Source organism: Chenopodium quinoa, unplaced genomic scaffold (genome assembly GCF_001683475.1).
Source record: "Chenopodium quinoa cultivar QQ74 unplaced genomic scaffold, ASM168347v1, whole genome shotgun sequence".
Classification (NCBI taxonomy): Eukaryota; Viridiplantae; Streptophyta; class Magnoliopsida; order Caryophyllales; family Amaranthaceae; genus Chenopodium; species Chenopodium quinoa.
The window spans coordinates 1039635-1059381 of NW_018744062.1; the positions used below are offsets into that span (position 1 = coordinate 1039635).

The 19747-nt window shown below is 34.4% G+C and overlaps 2 protein-coding genes across 7 annotated transcripts; both read left to right on the forward strand.

The window, feature by feature from the left end:
* Positions 1-520: 520 nt before the first annotated feature.
* LOC110690686 (transcription termination factor MTEF1, chloroplastic-like) lies at positions 521-18275 on the forward strand. Of its 6 annotated transcripts, none has more exons than XM_021867553.1 (7): positions 521-2160; positions 5261-5347; positions 10140-10243; positions 10985-11277; positions 11705-11872; positions 12679-14662; positions 16269-18275. In XM_021867553.1, the coding sequence occupies exon 6, from the start codon at positions 13442-13444 to the stop codon at positions 14654-14656; it is 1215 nt and encodes a 404-aa protein (XP_021723245.1). In that variant the 5' UTR covers positions 521-2160; positions 5261-5347; positions 10140-10243; positions 10985-11277; positions 11705-11872; positions 12679-13441; the 3' UTR covers positions 14657-14662; positions 16269-18275. The 6 variants fall into 6 exon arrangements, with proteins under 6 accessions (XP_021723245.1, XP_021723247.1, XP_021723242.1 ...); XM_021867555.1 differs by having other exon boundaries at positions 17664-18275; XM_021867550.1 differs by having other exon boundaries at positions 522-2160; positions 12679-18275.
* Positions 1447-11026, forward strand: LOC110690781. Its single transcript, XM_021867672.1, has 3 exons — positions 1447-2095; positions 10215-10243; positions 10985-11026. Exons 1-3 carry the CDS (start codon positions 1447-1449, stop codon positions 11024-11026), a joined length of 720 nt encoding a protein of 239 aa, XP_021723364.1.
* Positions 18276-19747: the final 1472 nt, after the last annotated feature.

A 19747-nucleotide genomic window follows, 5' to 3' on the forward strand; every position in this document is an offset into this window, starting at 1 on the left:
CCCCGCCCCGTACCCGCCCCATCGCCACCTCATACCCACATATATATATCTTTAAAAGCAAAATTATATACTTTTATACTATTTTATAAAATAATTACGTGAAAAAAATATTAATTATAATACTTTGTACTATGCTTATATTATAAACAAAAATGTATGCAATTTTAAGAATTTTTTTTTTAATTATTATCATAATCCGTATTAATTATGTAGGATTGTGTATTTGAGAGACGGAGATTAGGTGGGGATTAGGCGGGTCTTTGGTGGGAATAAGGTGGGGACGGATATCCAAGTAGAGGGGTTGGGCGGGGATGGTTTTGGAGTTGTATCCGCTGGGGCGGGGATGGGGATAAGTATTGGACCCACCGCGGGGGTGAAGATGGAGATGAGGATGGGTATGAAAATGTTAGGTAGGGATGAGGATAGAATGACCAACATCCGACCCGCCCCATTGACATCCATACTCCAATTAATTCAGTTCAATTCAGTAAATATGAACAAGCCCTTAATATCACAAACACTTGCACTTGAACTCCTTATAAGGCTAATCTCACAAACACTCGCACTTGAACTGCTTATAAAATGCTACTCGATCACTAGTCTTGTAGTTGATTTAAATTCGAACCATTTACGAGCAGCTCGGTTTCAACTTTCCGGGCGATCTAGAGTCCCTAGACCCGCCCTTAGGACGTAGGGCCTGTTTTCATACGTTGAAATTCAGTTCAGTTCAGCTGAGTTTACTTCAGTTCAGTTCCTAATTTCCTTCTCTTATAAAATATTCATTTCAATTCAGTTCAGCTCAATTTAATTCAGTTTAGCTGAGTTCAGTCAATGAAAACAAACCCGTAGTCAACATTCCATATGAAAAAATAAACAGATTCGTACTTGGCAAAAAAAAAAAAAAAAAAAAAAAAAAAAAAAACAGGGAGTTTGGAAAGGATGCTCAGAATTCGGAGCAACTTCAATGGCGTCCGATTTCTCAACTTCATCCATGGATTTCCTCATCTTCTACTTTACTCAACTTGAACATCATCTTCTTCTTCAGTCACAAAAGTAGTCAACTCTGGTTTCGCGAATTACTTGGTTGATTTTCTAGGGTTTTCCAACCAACAAGCTCTTTCCACTTCCACTAAGCTCGCTCAAAATCGCTTACGTCGAGGTGCAAAAAAGGTCAGTGAATTCTATTTCATTGAAAATGCTAATTCTGTGATTACATTCTTCAAACAAATTGGATTGGAACAATCTCATATTCGAAATGCCGTTATTTCTCAACCCCTAATTTTGTTGTGTAATGTTGATTAAAACCTAATTCCTAAGACCCAATTTCTTCGTAGTATGGGGTTTTCTGTGTCTGATTTTGCTCAGCTTATAAAGGTTAATCCTCGTATATTTTCGACGAGTTTAAAATCCAATATTATTCCTGCAATCTAAGCTTTGAGAGAAATTATGGGTTGTGAACACCTAGTGATTAGAATTCTGACGAAACCGCGTCGATTGAGGCTTTCGCGTGTGCCCAGAATGTTGGCGCCTAATGTAGCTTTGTTGCGAAGTTATGGAATTACCATTGAATCAATCCGGAAATACCTACTGACGGATGTATCCCCGTTTCTTCGGAATATCGATTTTTTTGAGGATGCAGTGAATAAGGTTGAAGAGAAATTAGGGATTTCTCGACACTCTCCACAGTTCTTTTCCGGTGTCTATTTATTGACCCATATTACTGAGAAGACTATTGAGTCGAAACGAAAAGTGTTTAGAAGTTTTGGGTGGACTGAGTCTGATATTGCAACTCTTTCATCATCAAGTCCTATTCTTTTGGCACTCTCTGGAGCTACCATAAAGAAAAAGTTGGATTTTCTTATGAACGAGCTTGGTTACGAGCCTAGTTACTTGTCAAAGAGGTGTAACCTGTTAACTTGTAGCCTGGAAAAGAGGATTTTGCCTAGACATAAGACTCTCATTGTATTGAAGGAGAAAGGTTTTATTAAGATGGATTACCTTCTTGAATCTTCCCTTTCAATGGCCGAGTCTCGGTTCTTGAAGAAGTTTGTACTACCATTTAAGGAAGTCCATGGAGTTTATTCCCAACACGCAGGTATTAGTTTGGAGTTGCTGACCCTAGGATCATCGAAAACAAATTCCAAAGCTGCTTGACGCTTGGTAAGCCTTCAATGTAGCATATAAAATTTAATTTATTGAATTCAGTTTACTTACCAAAAACACTCCAATGCATCCTCCAATCTACTTAATGAATGATGGAAATAATTTAGTTATTTTTTATTCATCATGGGGATTTATGTTATGGTTTTCATATATATTTTTTGAATTTTGAAACACGGATCTTGTGCATTTAGATCTAGTATATTTTGTATGTCAAGGTGGATTTGTTGTTGAGATTGTATAGACACTTGCATATCTGGAAATTTCCGAAAGAAATAAATATGTGGATCTGAGTACAAGTGCACTACCTCACCATTGAGTTTTAATCTTTTGTCCAACCATTTTGTATCATTATATGATTTCATGGTCAAACATATGGTTATGTTTTCATTTTACCATATGCAGAAAATCAACCCATGAAACATTATGAGTTTATGACCATTGCACACTGCATAAAAGTTTTGTGGTTGATGATTGAACCAAGCCTAGCAGCCTATCACTCTTATCTTTAAAATTTAACAAAAAATAAAAAAGTTTATTTTACGTTATTTAGGTACAAAGTAGAAATTTTGTGTAGTGTAGAACGAACACATGGATCCATGAAGCCATGAGCATTGCCAATGAACTAGCAAAAGAGCTACTGAGTGCTCAATCTCATGTATGGAAATAATGGGACCATTTTTAAGAGGGATGGAGGGAATAATTAAATTTCTATTCTTTCTGTTAGTCAGTTGCCTCGTCAGTAAGGTGGCTGTGATTCAATTGTGTTTTTGCAAAGACATCATATATATATATATTTTTTTTTTTTTTTTTTTTTTGATAACTGCAAAGACATCATATTTCGTTTGTCCTGGTTTCCTGGAAAAGAAATGTCTGCAATTTAGAGAAACTTTGGTAAAGATTTGGGAATAACTGTGGAACTGTGGTTGATCTTGCCCTAATTTTTCAGATGTTGGTTACTTTAATCCGTGATTGCTTTCTTGGGCTTTTCTTGCCTATATTTCCTTATTAGAATGAGGAATCACTGTCCTATTTCTCTTATAAAGAGTGAGCCTTTTCTGGGTTTCCCTAGCAGTTTTAAAAGGATCAATTATGTACACTTCGTAAGAAATTTTACTAGAATAAGCTAAATCATAGTCAAGTGAGAATTCAAAGCCATTTCCGGATTTATTGAGGAAATATTAGTTTGTTTGGAATTGCTCCTGTTAGAAGGTTCATTTGTGAATTGCTCCTTTTAGCATTCTCATTTATGATTATAAATAGGCAATTTGAACCTATTTTTATGTCTCTTCTTATTTGAGACCTTATTCCAACCTAAGCTAGATATCTATGAATTGCTACTTGCAGGCTGTGTTGTTCTAAACTTCTAATGTACTGTTATATCTGTCCTTTTACTATCTGTATTTTAATATTTTTTAGCTGAGGATTTTGTTGCATTTAGATTTCAATTTACTATTTAACTATTATCAAGAACTTGAAGATTTTGTTTGAATCCTTAAGGCCTGGTGCTGTATTGCTGATACAGTCAAGCCGGACTTCCCTGACTTTGTTAGCTTTCTCTTTTTAAGCTTTATTGTTATTGTCATAGCAAATACTACTTAGTATTTTTGTGAATGTTGCTGCTTCTACACTTGCGGTTTTGTGAACCTTTTCTCTTTTGTTTCGTTGTGATACTGTATATTGCTCCTGTAGTAAAGTTAGATTTCTCTTGAATCTCTTTTATACAGATTAAACTGATACATATAATCTAACTGACCAGTTCTGATCCAAATTTTGTCAGGGGTCAGACTGTGGGAATAGATCATAGTATGGTAGAAATTTTTTGAGAAGGCTGTAAGGATGTACATTGCATGATTTGAGTCATGATAATTGATTTCTTGATTAAATATACTTCAATGGTGCAACGATGCAATTCCTTGCAACGACCTAAGAGGCTAAGAGGCAAGATAATTATTTTAGATATGATGATGGAGACCAATAGCGAAGACAACATTGGAGACCCATAGTGAGGACAACATTTCCATATTTGTTGTATATGGAGACAAGAGTTAGTATATCACTCCTCTGGGTATGATGAGTCTTGCCGTTGTAAGGAGTGAACTGTATAGGAGTGGAAATTGTCTCTTATTAGTCTTTTCTTGAACTTTATAGAATCTTGTTTTGTAATGGAAATGGTTTTTACTATTTAAGTGTAATTAACATCTATACTAATGCAATCTCATCTGACCCAAGTGATGCTTCTAACTGTTTATGTTTTAGAACTTGCTTAAGTAGATGTGGACTTTGGTGGAGAATCTACACTCTTTAATAAGTGAAAAGTTCACCGGCACTGTTCCTTATGAATAGTAGGACAGTGCGTGGACTATACTACCCTCCATCTAGGTTTGTTTTACGGTTCTGCCATCCATTACCTTTTGCTGTTCTTGCTCTCCCGTTTTCCCTCACCATCACTCATTTGGCTCTCTCTTCCTACTCTCTTTCTCTCTCCTCTCCATCTTTCACCTTGCTTTTTTCATTTGTTTTTTTTTTTTTTTTTTTTTTTTTTAAATTATTTGAATTGGAAGGAAGAGTTAATTTTGATGCAATTGTTTTAGGGTTTTATGTTTTTTGGGGAGAAGGGTTTGATTTTTTGCTTATTTTGGTGTCAATTTCCTCTTTTTTGGGACTTTTGATATGAGAAGGCAGAGAATTAATTCTCCATTAGCTTGAAGCTCTCTTTCCTCCATTATATTGAGGCAGCTTCTGAGGTATGCTCATACTTTTTTCAAAACCATCGAATATCAATTTCTGTTTTGGGTTTATCGTTAAGTTAATTGTGAGGTAAGTCAACTTTTGGTTGTTCTATGCTAGATCATTGAACTATGGCTACAATTAGTGAAGCTATTAGAAATTTTAAAGGTCAATTTTGATGCTGTAATTGTGATATGTATAATTTACTTTGATATTTTGAGGCAACAAGAATTTAGTGTGGTTTTTAGGTCTCCTTAGATTATTTTGTGGTTTTTGGGTCTCTTTTGATGATTTTGTACCTTTTGTTTGAGATTAGGTGTGTTTTGATTTTAAGGTTTAATTGGTGTATTTAATTTGTTGTGGGATGTAGGTGAGACTGCGTCAATTTAAGGTGAGTAATGGGGATTACATCTATGTGTAGAAGCTCAAGTACTGTGACTGTCTGGGTAATGACAAGGTAATTCATTTTTCTGCTTGATTTGATGTTCAGTGATTGATAATTGTAATAGTGATAGATTATAAATTGGTGATGCATACGGTTTTTCCGGTGGTTGATGTGACGTGTTATGATGATTTAGAATTGTAATAGTGACTTCTGAATATTATTTGCAAATTTGGGTGTATTCCTTGTAAGTTTTGCTTGCTTTAAGAATTTCGTTGACAAAATTTTCAGCTTAGATCACCTGCTCTTGGATGAGTGAGGTGACTTCTTGACTCCCCTTTACAAATAGTGACAAACAAAGTATTATGTGAAAATTTGTCAGGCACCAGAACCGCCTGATTGTGTTATAAATTGAGTGAACTGATTTATTTGAATATTTTTGGGGATATGAAGCTAAGCTTTAGAAACCAGCCTTTAGAAAAGAAGCTGAAAAATTTCTACAGAGTATAGGCATAATGTGACCTTTATTTGGAGGTTCCTATCTCAATGATGGGCCGTGGTACCGATAATTTCATTGTTATGATCCACTAGATCTTGAGGAAGATTTCTTTATGCAAAGCCCTATTTCAGGTTTGATTTTTTTTTTTTTTTTTTTTGTTGTTTTTTTTTTGAAATTTATCAAATTCATGTTGTTGGTAGAGCTATGTGCTATTTAAGGGAGCTTTAAAGCTATATAGCTTAATCTCCCATTTTTCTTCTTTCTTTCTTTTTTCCCCCTTGTGATAATACACATGGTTGTGAATACCTTTTTTTATGCAAACAATTTATAATCAGAACAACTCTTGATTGGCACTAAAGAGGTATCAACTGAACACCTATGCAGTTGGTATTTTAGTTTTTCCTTATTTTTGCTTGCATTTGCTTCAAGTGTATGATATCTGATCTTTACAAGCATATTCTGATTTATGTGCATGGACGCATGGTTGATGTATAAATTACTCCTTTTCCGACACTTTACTTTTTACTCCTATATCGATAAGCTTATGTTGGAGTTGCTCTCACATTTCTGTTTGTTACTTGCCATTTTAAGATTTGGATCCTTTGTATGTATAATAGAAAGACCCACTTGGCTACAAGAATATGTGCCAACCCCATCCTGAGCTCTGAAGTATAATTAAGGTGCTTTTGAAATCTGAAATGCTAAAATTTCAGGAATCATATGTATAATGCTCAGTGCTGGATTGACTAGATTTTTTGTGTGACCATTTTTCAGAGTCGAGGTGCTGCTAACTAAAGAGTTTCTGAATGCTTGTTTGGTTTTACCGAATCGTTAAGATTGTGAACTGTGTTTTGGCACTCTTATGGAGTGTTATAAACTATAATCATTGATACCCTTGCTGGTAAAACCTTTTGCAGTTATTGATGTTCTTTGATACTTCAGGATTCTGTTTTCAAGAATCGAGTGGTGTTCTATGAGAAGGAAAACAAGAGACATGGTTTATGGTTTTCAATTGATCCTTTGACTGAAATATGTTAGGGAATCTTCTGTGAAATTGTTGACTTGCGGGTTTGGGAAATTGGAATTATGTTGTAGTTGACTGAGAGTTGTGGGAATTTTTTATATACCTACATTATAGGAAATGAGAGATATAAGTAAATCATATATGAAGAGTACTTGTAGAAATGAGAGATATAAGTAAATCATATATGAAGAGTACTTGTAGTTGCTCAAGATCAATAATGCGATGACGCTTTGACCATTTCATATTAAGAGAAACATTAGATTTTCGTACACAGGGGAAAAAATAATGTTAATTCATAGGAGTAGTATTATGCAGCATGTCATTCATTCTGAAAAACCTGAAGACGCATTCTTCAAGCTCACAACTTTACTATTTCGCTAAGTATGACTATAGTTATGCCAGACAGCTATTATGAACTTTTAGTATTGTAGAGGTTGTTTGGATGGTTGGCTATTATGAGCTTGCAGATCTGTTTGAGCTCACATTTGGTGTTATAGATGATAACTAACAATTGTATGATATAGTTTTAATTTTTGAGTTTTGTATATTTGTTTGTTCATATTAACTATATGTTTATACTTTTATATTCTTCTTTCATGTAATTTGAATCTCATCACTGTTGTGGGATTTAGGAATTTGGTTTCAATGTGGGTCTTTGATATTGTTACCTTGACAAAAGCATAATCTTGTCCTTAGGATTTTAGCCTTAGTGGTTCTACAATATGCAAAAGATGGTGAATTCCCCCTTTATAGATGGACAGATCTAATTAATTCATTTAAAAATGGGTATTGGTGTTTCTCCATTCGTCACATAGCTGTGATATAGACGATTGCATTTAGACTCTTCTATTGTTGGCCACTTACATATGACACCCATGCTAGTTTCTTTCTCTTCTTTTCCCTCTACTGTAAATTGGACTGTATGGACTCTTTTCCAGATTTTTTTTTTATCTATATTTAAAAGAATAGATGAGTTTCCTGGTTTGAACATGTAATTTGTTGGATAAATGTGGATAGAAAAGTAAATTATGATATGCATGCTTATTATTTTCCTGGTAAAAACTTTAGCACTTCAGTAGTTTTCTCTTTGCAGAACTATTTGGTGTGTATATTGAACTTTGCAACTTGAATCAGTTCTTCAAGGCTAAGTTTTTTTTTTTTTTTTTTTTTTGTTAATTCTTTTCTTTGGCTATAGATCTGATTATATTACCTTTTCTGAAATTTAGATTTGGGAGGACAAGTATGTGTGTTTGTGTGTGCAGGATGTAATTTTTTTGTTTAGCAGCCAATGTTCTCCACAGTGATCATATGATGAAAAACTCTCTTTGCTTGTGCATGAGTGTGTGTGACATACAGGTTATGTTCTAGCTCAAGTCCTTAACTTTATTTACCCCTATAGCCCTAATGGTTTCATTTGAGTGTGTGCTCTAACATTTGGGATTGGAGATGTTGATGATTTTGAACATATTATTTTTTATTTCCATTGTTCTCTTTTGATAATTGAGGTAGAATTTGTATCTTTATTAACAGTTCTCTTTGAGTTATGTTCATTCAAATTCCCCTTAAGAGCAATTACTTAAATATTGAAATTTGTATATTTATTGTTCGCTAATAGTTAAGATGTACGTACTGTGGATTGCATAGGCTCAGCAATATTAGAAGTTGGACAAACAAACAAACTAGGTATCGTAAGGTTGTCTTCCTATGAGAGTTGGTTAAATTGGGTCTTAGGTTATGAATTAGTTTGTTAAAATTAGAGTATCTTCCCAAAGACTGTCACATTTCTCTACAATCTTTTTTTGTCAAAATTAGTGAGTCTTGACCACCAAAGTCAAGTGGTTGTTTGGTTTGAGTCCTTGAATCTACATTTTGCAACGAATGTAGTGGTTAAATAAATTGTCGGAAGGTTAATTCGATTGATAAAGCTTAAAGCTTGCGTACATCGTAAATGGCTTTAGACCATTACTCTCCAAGAACACTCTACAATAATTTTCTGGATACCTTCCTTTGTCTTAGGCTACTCTATTTATACTACTACAAGCACTACAAGAATGGCCAAAAGCCTTAATTGCTACTTTTACTATTGTTTGTCATTAAGCTTAAGTTACCACAGTGAAGGGCTAATAAACCAAAACCAAACCCCCTGCAATATCAGTGAACCGTTGCTTGTATTGGTAGTGGAGGGGTGTCCTGCTGTGTCTGCTGCTCTTGCTGCCCTTGTCTCTTCTTTGGTCTCCTGCTGTACACCAAGGTCACGGGTGGTGGGTGAGGGTGTATTGCACATGTCCTGTACTTTGTTGTTATGCCGGTCAAACAACCACGAGTAGTTCCTAAGATATATTGGAAGTCAACTAAAGAGCTACAAGCCTACAAGTACAAAAGTTGACTATTTAGACTATATTAGATATGGAGTTTCTAAATTTAATTGCTATATGTGTGTGTGTGTGTGTTTTAGCTATACAATGTACTTACAACATGTCCTTTTCTTAAATTGTACTTTTTCTACAACAATAGTTTTCTCTTTAAATTTACTTTTGGTTTGAAAAATAATGTAATATATACATTTAGGTTATTTAAAATCCCTTATCATTCTAAAAAGATTCTATATGTTTATAATATTAATCTCCCGTTCTTGCTTTCCCGTTTGCTCTTCAATTTTGTGCGATTTTCAGTCACATTAGGGAAACAGATTGTACATGTGTTTGTTTAGACTTTAGAGGGGATAATGTAGAGACATAATTAAAGAGAAAGAACTAAAAATAGCAACAGTTCTTGTTTGGCATGATGATTCAGGTTAATTATTTAAATCTTTTCATCGAAAGCTTAAGCTCTTGGTTAAGGTTTGTTTCATTCTGAATTGAAATGGCATTTTACTTTCCATGCTGCTCTCTTATATTTGATATGACAAAAAATTGTGATTCCAAGAACTGTTTGCATTTTTACTCTTGCTGTCTTGAATGCCTCTTTTATTCCATCTGAAAAAGTAACCCTATGAGTGATGAGATAATAATTGCTTATTCCTTCTAAATTGCTTGCCTATACTCAATTTTTATCGGATCATACTTTGTTTATGGTCTCTAGTAGCGAACTTGGGAAACTTGAATCTGTTGTTGTGGATTAGACTTTGTAGCATAGTGTATAAGAATGAGGGACAGAGGGGAGGGAAGAAAGAGTGAGAAAGGAGAGGGGTTAGAGGGGGTGATAGGGATGGGAGGGATAGGGCTTTCTACCCTTTAGAAGTTGAGAATTATTGTTATGAATTTGCAATTTCATTAATTCAGTTACCAAGAAATTTTGGTAGATTGGTGGATTCATTTGAGTATATTTTGTGTCACTGAAAATAGGGAATTATTGCAACTAAAAGCTGGGAGCAGTGTCAAATTTAGAAGTTATTGTAACTGGTGGTACACTAATTGCAGGATTCTACCTGGAAAAACTACAGGACCAGGTAAAATTCTCCTTATATCATTGTGCAACAAAATTCTTTTTGTCTGTTTTATATTTTGTCTCTTTAAGTCCGATTTCATAGCGGTGTATGAGCTTCCTTTTTTATTTTTTTATTTTTTTTTGTCTTCTACCGACTTGTGCGAAAATGGGAATTCAAAATACATGTCCATCTTAGACTAAGTTGAAAGAGATGCATAACTTTTTTTTTTTTTTTTTTTCTTTTTTTTTAATAATTTTTTTTAAAGGAAAGATGCATAACTTAATATATCAGATTGATTGAATGTTTTTGCACCTAGAAACAGAAGTAGATAACTAAGCAAAATAACCAATAAGATTAGAGCGTTGTGATGAAACACTTAAATTACCAAATCTGAGTAGCAGAAATCAACAATTTTGTTATTTATTGTTTAAACTTCCAACTTTCATATCAAAATCAAACTGAACCCAAGAATCACCTTTGATATATATATATATATATATATATATATATATATATATATATATATATATATATATATATATATATATAAAAGAGCACAAATGGGAGTGATTTCTCTCACAATTTTACAAGTGAAGTATTAAGAAGTTAGATATGAAAGGGACACAACCTAACATATATTTGAATTTTCTTGGCAGTTATAGTTAATTTTACTTGCCTATTCTTAATTTGTTTAATTTTATTTTTATTTTCTCAAATTTAATTGATTTAGGGGTTCTGATGAGTTTTGTTTGTGGTCTGCAGGAGCAATTAGTCTCTTCATCTCTCTACGCAGCTACTGAGTAGATAGGCGACAATGGTGGTGGCTTTGAAAAAGGGAGAGAGAGAGAGTGGGAACTGGGGTGAAGGATTGTGTAGTACTTATCAGAATCGAGCAAGTGTGACCGAGAAGAATCAAGAGGAGGAGAAAGCTCGTGTTATTCTGCCTAGGAGTATCTCAGTTAGGTCTAATGGATTCTTGAAGATGAGTTAGATTGCGGCTACTTTATCTCAGAACAATTCCCCTCCAACTCGGTCGGTCACTCAGCTTCCGGCCGGTAGACTTCTAAAGTTGATAATTACGGAGTTATTTTTAATTTGTAGACTATCCATTTCTTTGATTATAATTTTATTTGTTAAGTATTATTAAATGGTTAATGTTCATGTTTGATTGTTTGGTGCATGAATAAGGGGTTTTATTTTTGTGGGTCTGCTAAATTTTTTTTTTTCGTTTTTTTTTTCTTTGACAAATGGGTCTGCTAATTTGATATGTTTAAGAGTGCCGGGTAATTATTTACGTAGTACTCGGGTAGTTATTTATAGACAGAGATAAAATTCTTTATTTATTATTATTTTTTTTAATGAAAAGACTTTTTTTCACTTTGAATATGTTTTCTATTTTATTTTTGGGTTGAATTTTGAGTGGACTAGATTCTTTTATGTTATACACCCAAGAGACTGATGCTTCAATTGTGCATGTTTCAGGAGAGATGATGGAGCAGATAGTATCCCTATTTCTCTGAATTTGAAGAATGTTAAGCACGGGGCAAAGCTGTCGCCCATTCGTACAAATCCTTCTACGCCTAAGGTGTTTCAGCCATTCGTGATACTATCAAGACCACACCTTCTAAGGGACCAAAGTCTAAGCTCATGGTATGAATCAATATTGTTCTGTTACTGATGCCAATTCTTAGAATATGACCATTTGCAGCACCTTACAGATTGTATTCTCAATGCTGGTATATTCTTTCTTTGTGTAGTTGTGAGATTGATTCCAATGTTGTTACTTGATATTAAACAAACTGAATAAATCAAACTATACTAGGCCTAATTTTGGCAGTAAATTGATGAGAATGAGTGTATAGTACCATCAATCTCAACACACTATTACGCTAATCTTAATTGCAGTAGTTGCCTGTTCTTTTGTTGGCAAACCAAGTTTTGTTAGGCTCGATCATCACACTATTTTGAGCCTCCTCTTGCTGGAATTTCCCTGTTGTTCTCCCTTGCCAAGCAACATAAATTCTGCAAAGTGTTTACCGGAATCCACTTATTAATATTGAGACAGAAGAAGACACTGAAGGATGATGAGCTTGATGAGAACAACATTGAGAAGCTTCAAAAGTAGAAAGAACATTGGATGTGTTCTGGTTCTGAAAGCCTTGCACACTGTCTAGCTAATGAACACAGTTTTAAGCATAATCATTCTTTTATTTTTTTTCATACATATCATCATTGTTTTTTTTTTTTTATTATTTTTATTTTATTTTATTTTTTTATTTTATTTTTTTATTTTTTTTATTTTATTTTTTTTGGGGGTGAAAGAAGAACAGAATCCCATTAATCCATTTAAATTGTCAAATAGCAGTACATCTGTAGGTTTTGTGTGATTTAGATTTTTTGGGTTTAGGGTATATTAAGATCTAGGGTTTCTGATGGGTTTTGTTTTGGGTTTGCAGCTAGAAGACAAGGAGATGTTTGTGCCCCATTCTAATGCCGTAGTATTACTTTTACTACGTACTACAGGAAGTCGGGTTGGCGAACTGGTTCCGGTTGAGAAGCTTGACAGCAGATGGGTTGCCTAATAAGTAATAAGTAATAAGGAGAGCTTTATTGGGCAGAGTTATGAGGTTGGGATTACTAGCTACTAATGCACTAGATTGAAACACTTATTGCAGGCTGTGTTTTGAAGGGTTCAATGATTGTGATTTATTTTTTATTTTTACAGATTGTATTGTTTTTCAATAATTACATGATTACATCTTTATGAGCTAGGTTCAAACTCATTCAGTGTTCGAAAGAATAGTTAGTATAGAGTTTGATCTTGTCTATTTGATGGCTTGAAGCAACTCAAATGAGATCAAATTAAATACTACATACTTCTATAGTTCTATTACAAGGTCCTTTATACAGACGTATCATACGTGTTAAGGCATTTGTCTTTTCAAATCGAATAATTCCCCAAACCTAACTCTCTAGATGGCAATATTTCACATTTAATCTCAATCTCACTCACACTTGAACTCATAAAATGCTACTTAATCACTAAAACCATTCACGAGCAGCTCGAATTCGACTTTCCGGGCAATTTAGAGCCCCTAGACCCTAGTAAACACAAAACACTCCATACGACAGTTAGTAGAACAAAACAAGGAGTTTCCTTTCAAGAAAAAAAAAAAAAAAAAAAAAAACAAAACAAAAAAAACAGGGAGTTTGGAAGGGATGCTCAAAATTCGAAGCAACTTCAATGGCGTTCAAGCTCTCAACTTCATCCATGGATTCCGTCATCTTCTACTCTTCTCAACTTCAACATCATCTTCATCTTCAATCACAACAGATGTCTTCTCTGGTTTCACCGATTACTTGGTTGATTTTCTAGGGTTTTCCAACCAACAAGCTATTTCCACTTCCACTAAGCTCGCTCAAAATCGCTTACGTCGAGGTAGGAAAAATGTCAGTGAATTCTATTTCAATGAAAATGCTAATTCTGTTATTAAATTCTTCAAACAAATTGGATTGGAACAATCACATATTCGAAATATCGTAGTTTCTGAACCCCAAATTTTGTTGTGTAATGTTGATAAAACCCTAATTCCTAAGATTCAAGCTTTTCATAATATAGGGTTTTCTGGGTCTGATTTTGCTGAGTTTTTAAGGATGAATCCTACTGCATATTTTGTGGGTTTACATTCCCATATTGTTCCGGCAATTCAAACTTTGAGGGAAATTATGGGTTGTGAACAGCTAGTGATTAGGTTTCTGAAGAAAAAGTGTCATTGGAGGCCTTCTAGTGTTCCCAATGTGTTGGTGCCTAATATAAATTTGTTGAGAAGTTATGGAATTTCCATGGAATCAATCCGGAAATTCCTTGTTAGGGCACCAGCCCCGTTTTTTCGGAATATCGAGTTTTTGGAGAATGCGGTGATTAAGGTTAAAGAGGAATTGGGGATTTCTCCACAGTCTCCACAGTTCTTGTCCGTTGTCATGTTACTGTCCTCTGTTAACGAGAACACTATGGAGTTGAAACGAGAAATGTTTAGAAGTTTTGGGTGGACTGAGTCTGATATTTCAACTCTTTTAGCATCAAGTCCTTTTGCTTTTGGACTCTCTGAAGCTACCATCAAGAAAAAGCTGGATTTTCTTATGAATCAGCTGGGTTATGAGCCGAGTTACTTGTCAAAGAGGTATAACCTGTTAACTTGTAGCCTGGAGAAGAGGATATTGCCTAGACATAAGACTCTCATTGTATTGAAGGAGAAAGGTTTTATTAAGATGGATTACCTTCTTGAATCTTCCGTTTCACTGACCGAGTCTCAGTTCTTGAAGAAGTTCGTGCTACCATATAAGGAAGTCCATGGAGTTTATTCCCAACACGCAGGTATTAGTTTGGAGTTGCTGACTCTAGGATCATCAAAAACAAATTCCAAAGCTGCTTGATGCTTGGTAAGCCTGCAATTTAGCATGTAACATTTAAATTATTGATTTCAGTAATTCACCAAAAACACTCTAATACATCCTCCTAGCTGCTGAAAGATCGATGGAATAACTTTGTTTTTTTTCTTACTCATCTAGGTGATTCTTGGTAATGTATCGTGTTTACAATTGCTATGATAGGATTTAGAGCTTCATCCTTATGCTATGGTTTCCTCAATGTACCCGTACTTAACTTTTGGACCTCAGCTTTTTTTTTGGTTATATTAACTTTGCTCTCTAATGTCTGAATTTCTGAAAGCTTGCTTTGTGATACATAAAATATATATCAACTCATGACACACATTTCCCTCCAAATTGCACAGGTTATCAGAATTAGATTGGACCTAAACTCCCATACTCTAATTAGTCTTATATTCTCCACTCATTTTGTTTTTTTATATTTTTCTCTCTCAAAGTATTTTGTCAATAGCTTTTCCTATGGGCGACTTCTGTTACTTTAGTTATCAGTAATCCTGTTTCTTGTTGTTGTGTCATTGTATTGTGTATGAATCTAACAGACACAAAAGATAAGGTTGTGTTGCATACTTGCATGTGCTAAAACCCAAAACTTCTTTAGCGTCTCCACCTATGATTAATACGAAGTATATATTATGTACTCTTCTAAAATGGTTGTCATATATATTTTTTGAAATTTGAAATACGCATCCTGTGCATTTAGATCTATTTCTTTGTATGTAAAGGTGGATTCATTATTGAGATTGTGTATACACTTGCATACCCGCAAATTTCAGAAAGAAATAAATATTGGGTTCTAAGTATAAGTGTATAACCTCGCCTTTGAGCCTTAATCTTTTTTCCCACCATTTTGTATCACTATATTTTTTCCTAAACAAAAATATGGCCATATTTTCATTTTTTCATACGTGGATACAAGATAATCAACCCATGAAACAATGTGAATTAATCTGACCATTAATGCACACCACATAAAAGTTTTGTGAGCCTGGCAGCCTATTACTCTATCTTTAGCATTTAATATATATATAAAAAAAGTGTATTTTAAGTTAGTTAGAAAGTTGTGTAGCGTAGAACAAATGGATCCATGAAAATTGCCAATGAACCAGCAAAAGAGCTATTTGGTGCTCAAATTCATATATGGAATCATTTTTTGTCTTATCTAAGCCCCATGTCATTAAAATGTGCAATTCAGCTTGGCTTCCTAGGTGCCATTCGAAAGCAGGGCAAGCCTATGACTCTTAGGGAGCTAGTTGTTTCATTGTCTCTCCATCCAAACAAGGTTCTTTCTCTAGGTCGATTAACGTGCCTTCTTGTTCATTCCAACTTCTTTCCAAGCAAATATTATCGAGTAGTGAAGAAGCCTTTGATCTTACCATAAACTCCCCACTCTTAACTTTTATTAAAGGATCACCCTCACCCTCTAGCTCCTTTCGCGTTTATGGTTCTTGTCCCAATATAGGCTGATTTGTCACATAACTTCTCTAATTGGTTTCAAAATGAAGATGATACTCCTTTTCTTGTTGCTAATAGAAAGACTATGGGAATAAACCTCTTGTGTTCTTGAGTTTAACAAGATTTTCTACGCTTTTATGGCCAGTGATACTCAATTTGTTATGGGTTTGTTGATGTGTAACGATGAGTTCAAGGGCTTATTGGAGGGGTTGAGTAATTAGTTGATGTTGGTGGCGGTAGTGGAACCATGGCTATGGCCATTGCTCAGCTCTTCTCTGAGTTAAGGTGTGTTGTGCTTGGTCTCCCACATGTGGTTCAGGGATTACTAGCGTTTGCAAGAACTTAATATATGTTGGAGGTGATATGCATGAGGCTGTTCCTCCTGCTCAAGCCGTCTTACTCAAGGTAAAATCTCTAGTTTTATTTTTATTTCTAACGATGAGTTCAAGGGCTTACTGGAGGGGTTGCGGCATTAGTTAATGTTGGTGGCGGCAGTGGAACCATGGTCCAAGGATATGGCCATTGCCCAGCTCTTTCGTGAGTTAAGGTATGTTGTGCTTAGTCTCCCACATGTGGTTCAGGAATTAATAGGGCTTGGCAAGAACTTAATATATGTTGGAGAGATCTGTTTGAGGCTGTTCCTCCTGCACAAAACGTCTTACTCAAGTTAAAATCACTAATTGTCATTTAGTTTTCCTTTCCTTGTTTGATAATTCCGAAGTACTTCTTTATATAAATGATAGGTTTTATAAGTTGGTTTTATACTCAACTTTATCCTATATGATACTCCGTATTATGTTTTGTATGTTATAGTATAATTTTCTAACCTAAACTGATGTGTTATACTCTTGTTTTAGAATACTTATATTAGTTTCATCGACACACCTATTACTGCATAAGTTTAACCATAATCATATGTTATATATTGTAACTTTTGTAAGATTACGGTGAGACCAATTAACAACATACTGTGTATTGCACAATAACATTTGATTTTTATATAGTAATTGTAAGACAACGTTATTGAAGTTAAACTTCCCTGAGAAAAAAAATGTTATTGAAGTTATAGTATGAATAGAAAAGTCCAATTGCTCAAGTTTTCTGTAACTATGCGTTATAGTTTCTGCTTAACCTATTTCTATGTAGTACTCCGGAGTAGTAATAATGAAAGAAGAGCTCATTGTCTAAACTTATCTATTATAGGTTAGACTAGTTTAATTTCTCTGCTACTTCCTGTATTTCTTATTGTTTTTCCTACTTGGAAACTTTTTGTGAAACAAAATTGGTCAAAGTAGGATGGTCAATATGAAATTGAGGCACCAAGCATAGCTTGGTCTAGTGGTCAAGTTTGTTTCTCACAACTAAGAGGTTGTGGGATCAAACCCTACTAGAGGCACCTTTGGGGTTGGGATTCCCTTACCCTTCCCCCCTCACTTCCAAAGTGTCTAGCCCGCTAACCCGAGCATATGAAAGACATTTATTTTAAAAAGAGATGGAGTATGTAGTCGTATCCATGCACTAATTGAAATAACTTTTGCAGTGAATATAGTATGATTGCAGGGATGATCAAAGAGGCCCTCTTGAGTCTTACAATTGAAATAATTTCTGCTGCACCTCTTGAGTCGCATGCTGACTCCCTTATGTCTACTACAGTGGCTGCTGCCTTCCTTGTTACTTTCAGGTTTTATTTTCAGCTTTATTTTCAGTCTTTGATGCGGGTTAATCCACTTTTGGATGTCATGAGAGCAAAATTTTCATTTCTATGCTCCATGGCGTCTGGTCTGTTTGTTTTTGCTCCAAACATTGGTTTACAGGATGTTTTGTTAATCATCCCCATATAATATAAGCTTCTTTCGTCGGGTTTTAAAAAAAGATTATCAAAGAGGCAATTCCTAGCAAAGATGAAGATGGCAAGATTATCCCCATGTGAGATGACGAATCTTACCCTGGGGGGTATGGAAAGAGCTGAAGCGGAATGGAAAAACTTGTTTATAAGTGTTGGTTTCTGTGACTAAGATTTTTTTTCTTATTCTAGGGTCAATAACTGGTGTATTTAAGTAATTTCATTCCAAGTTTTGTTGGTACTTGGTAGAGTTATAATTATCAAATTGATTCCAAGTCATATAAAATGCATGTAATTTTTAAAGGATTATTCTCCTGTTAACTCTCCCAAGCTCGAGCTCTAACTTCATCACTTGCTCACCACCTAGCTTGCTTGTTGGTGGCCTGAGCATTCTTGCTCACTCAAGGTCTTTGAATGGTTCAGCCACGTCTTAAACATACAATCATTGTAGGTATTTTGGTTTTAACCGTAAGTAGGAACCAAAGTCTCATTACCAAGAGAGAGTTTCTACTTCCTCTTAGTGTTCCTTTCTTCATGCTTGAAATTTCTTATGGGCAAGGTGTGTTGCCATATTTAGCTACGTGGTGTTTTTGTGAGGAAGATGTAGTAATTTTTGTTTCTCAACCTTGGTGTCATACTTGCAAAGCTTTCTTGAACATTGTTGTTTATAATTTCAACCCTAATGTTTAGGGTGGGGGTATCCAATTGGGATAGGAAGTACTATAATTAAGGTTGATTGCTAACATGTCTCATCTTGTTTAACTAATTTTACTCCACTTGAACTATAGGTAGTCAATAGTCAATAGTCATACACTAGGGCTTGTTCTGATACGATTATTTTCACTTCATTTCACTTCAGTTCAAAACATTATTTTCTTCTCTTATAAAATATTCATTTCAGTTTAGTTCCACTCTAATAAGTTTAATTCAGTTTATACTGTAGTTTATACTGTAAAAAACATTGTAAAGCCGTGTTATGAAAAATAAGAATTGCTTCTCTTAGCAACTACTCGTACGACATTTAGTCCATGTGATTAAAAATAAATACATATCTCAATAAAATTTTAAAAGATTTGTATTGTTTTTCTTGAATTAATGACTGATTGAGGTAGATTCAAACTCATTTAAAGCTTGAAACTTGAAAGTATAATTTAAAGAGTACAAGCTTGTTAATTTGAAATAATTCAAACCCAACAAAACATTTACTGGATTGAAATCCAAACTACTCATGAGTGGAGGTATTAAAAAGTACATGATTGATCCAATTCGAAAAATACCTATTTAAGATTTCAACTCTTATAGACCCAATAATTTAGGATAAAGCCGATTTGAGTATCCAAATTGACGCATCTAATCACGACAACAGGGCTGTTCATCAGTCCAAGACCAGACTGGATCGGAAAATTAAATTTCAAGAATTGGAGAATGAACCGATTAAGCTAAGACTGAATCGGAAAAATGGTCCAAAAAAAATAAAGAAATAATATTATTTTAGCGTTTTTTTATTGTATGTTTAGTATAAATAAAAGCTCATACGACTAAAGTTTACCAAATCTGTTAAGGGTAATTTTAAGTAAAATTTCACTTTTGCTGTCATTTAAACACGTTAGTTCACTTTTATTACTCATCTTAACTTTTATTTTATTTTGCTACCATCTCAAATCACATAATTTAAATTTCACTATCACTTAACGGAATCCACTAGGAAACGGAAAATAAAATTCTTGACTCGGAGATCGGGCCAAATAATTTGGTTCGATCCGGTAGTCAAAACCAAATTT

Bases quoted from the DNA above. Each gene is read 5' to 3' on its own strand.
- LOC110690686 (XM_021867553.1), top strand. From the start codon at position 13,442: ATGCTCAAAATTCGAAGCAACTTCAATGGCGTTCAAGCTCTCAACTTC.
- LOC110690781 (XM_021867672.1), top strand. From the start codon at position 1,447: ATGGGTTGTGAACACCTAGTGATTAGAATTCTGACGAAACCGCGTCGA. The intron at 2,096-10,214 runs GTATTAGTTTGG...CACTAATTGCAG, and splicing joins AGTTTATTCCCAACACGCAG to GATTCTACCTGGAAAAACTA. The intron at 10,244-10,984 runs GTAAAATTCTCC...TGTGGTCTGCAG, and splicing joins TGGAAAAACTACAGGACCAG to GAGCAATTAGTCTCTTCATC.